This window comes from Penaeus monodon, chromosome 25 (genome assembly GCF_015228065.2).
Source record: "Penaeus monodon isolate SGIC_2016 chromosome 25, NSTDA_Pmon_1, whole genome shotgun sequence".
Lineage (NCBI taxonomy): Eukaryota > Metazoa > Arthropoda > Malacostraca > Decapoda > Penaeidae > Penaeus > Penaeus monodon.
In genome coordinates, this window is record NC_051410.1 from 39,491,966 (window position 1) to 39,493,685 (window position 1,720).

General features: G+C 37.6%; 1 protein-coding gene across 1 annotated transcript in view; it reads left to right on the forward strand.

Annotated features, from left to right (window-relative positions):
- Positions 1 to 52: 52 nt before the first annotated feature.
- LOC119589400 (neurogenic locus Notch protein-like) overlaps positions 53 to 1,720 on the forward strand; it is a gene marked incomplete at its 5' end in the record, with an annotated part of 14,474 nt that continues 12,806 nt past the window's right edge. The window contains 5 exon segments of the mRNA XM_037938014.1: positions 53 to 203; positions 814 to 1,047; positions 1,198 to 1,290; positions 1,433 to 1,539; positions 1,541 to 1,611. Coding sequence (XP_037793942.1) covers positions 53 to 203; positions 814 to 1,047; positions 1,198 to 1,290; positions 1,433 to 1,539; positions 1,541 to 1,611 — 656 coding nt within the window.

The window sequence follows — 1,720 nt, forward strand, 5'->3', positions numbered from 1 at the left end:
ACCACGGATATTGTTGGCAATGGTGGTGTAGTGGTAGGAATGACTCCAACAGTAGTGGTGTTGGTGTTAGTGTGGGTGGCTCATCTCCAACGAATTCCTCTTCAATGAGCAACTCAATGTGCCTCTCTAATACTGACCCTTCTACGTCAAGTAAAGAGAAGACCCCAATGTGTCTTATTAATGAGCTTGCCAGATATAATAAGGTGAGAACACAGTTCTTGAGTTGAATCTAATCAGTTGAGTAAATAATGTGATGCATGTATGTTTATATGTCATTATAGTGTGATATTTTTAATTTTCTGTTGGTTCACTCTTTATCTTACTGTCTTTCTATCCTTGACCTTTGTGTTCTTATTAAACATTTTTGTTCATATTCAGTCTTACTGTCATCCTTTCCTTAATCCTGTGGTTCATGTTAAACACTGTTGTCCATTGATTATTTTTATTTAGACCTTTCTGAGTGTTATATAGTATTTCATAAGCATAGGCTCTTCTAGAATAATAGAATAGATGAGTCCATTACATAGGGCAATAGCATTTAGTTATCAGTGAGCTTTTATTGGTAGTGTACAAGAATTATTTTCATATTTATCAAACTAAGTAGACCATATTCACATGGTTTGAAAGGTAATTCAGCTTTTTGAATTCATCATTAAGGATGTTGTATAGTATGTAGTGCAAATAGAAATATTAGTGGGGGAAGAATTAATGCTAGACTATAGTGGAAAGCTGCATCTTCATACATGATGCATGAAGACATCATCAGAGGGAAAATAGTCTCTGATTCCCCAATTTTTAATGAATATTGACCAGATTAAACACCAGTACTGTTTAACGGATGAGAAGGGTCCAGCACACAAGAAGACCTTTACAGTAACATTGAGGCTTGGGGAAAGTGAGGAATACACAGCCTCGGGTCCCAGCATCAAAAAAGCTCAACATTCGGCTGCTGCCATAGCTCTCGAGAAGACGCAGTTCAAACACCCTCCCCCAAAGACACAACGACAGAACAAACAAGTAGGAAGCACTCATATGAGTTTTGCTATGGTTTGGAAGATGGGTATTAAAACTTGAAGAAACCTTCATGTCAGTTAACTTTGTTTTATTTCAGTTTTATATTAGCCTCGTAATTCTGATTGCTTGTGTGATTTCAGCCAAACTCACACCGACAGTTGATTAAATGCCCTTGCAATGAAGCGGGAGAAGCTGCTGTTTATACCTTTATGGAGACCCCCCGTCCCCCAATCCATACTTCAACATGCCACCAACATAAGAGCCATGTATAATCAGGTTAGTAATTTGATGGATTTGAAATGAGGAATATTGTGTTGATGTTGATATGCCTGCCTTTAATGGGATATTAGCCTGGATAATGAAGTGAAAATGTGTAATCAATGTTCAGTTTAAAAACGTGGTATTATTCCATTTTCAGAAATATTATGGACGACCGCCACTTTACCCTATATTCTTTGTAACATTAAGAGTTGGCACTCGGGAATTCATAGGTAAAGGAACCACAGCTCAACAGGCAAAGCACAATCAGCCTCCAAGCTTTAAAATTAATGAAGCAACTTCCCATGCCTGAGAATGCTACTACGTGTACACAAGGAGGTAAGGAAAACAGCAGCTATGTAGTTTAACTGATTAACTGAGACTGATTTCCAGGCTACCAGAGTTAGAATAGATTTTTGTAATTGTATGAGAGTTGTGTGTGTGTGTG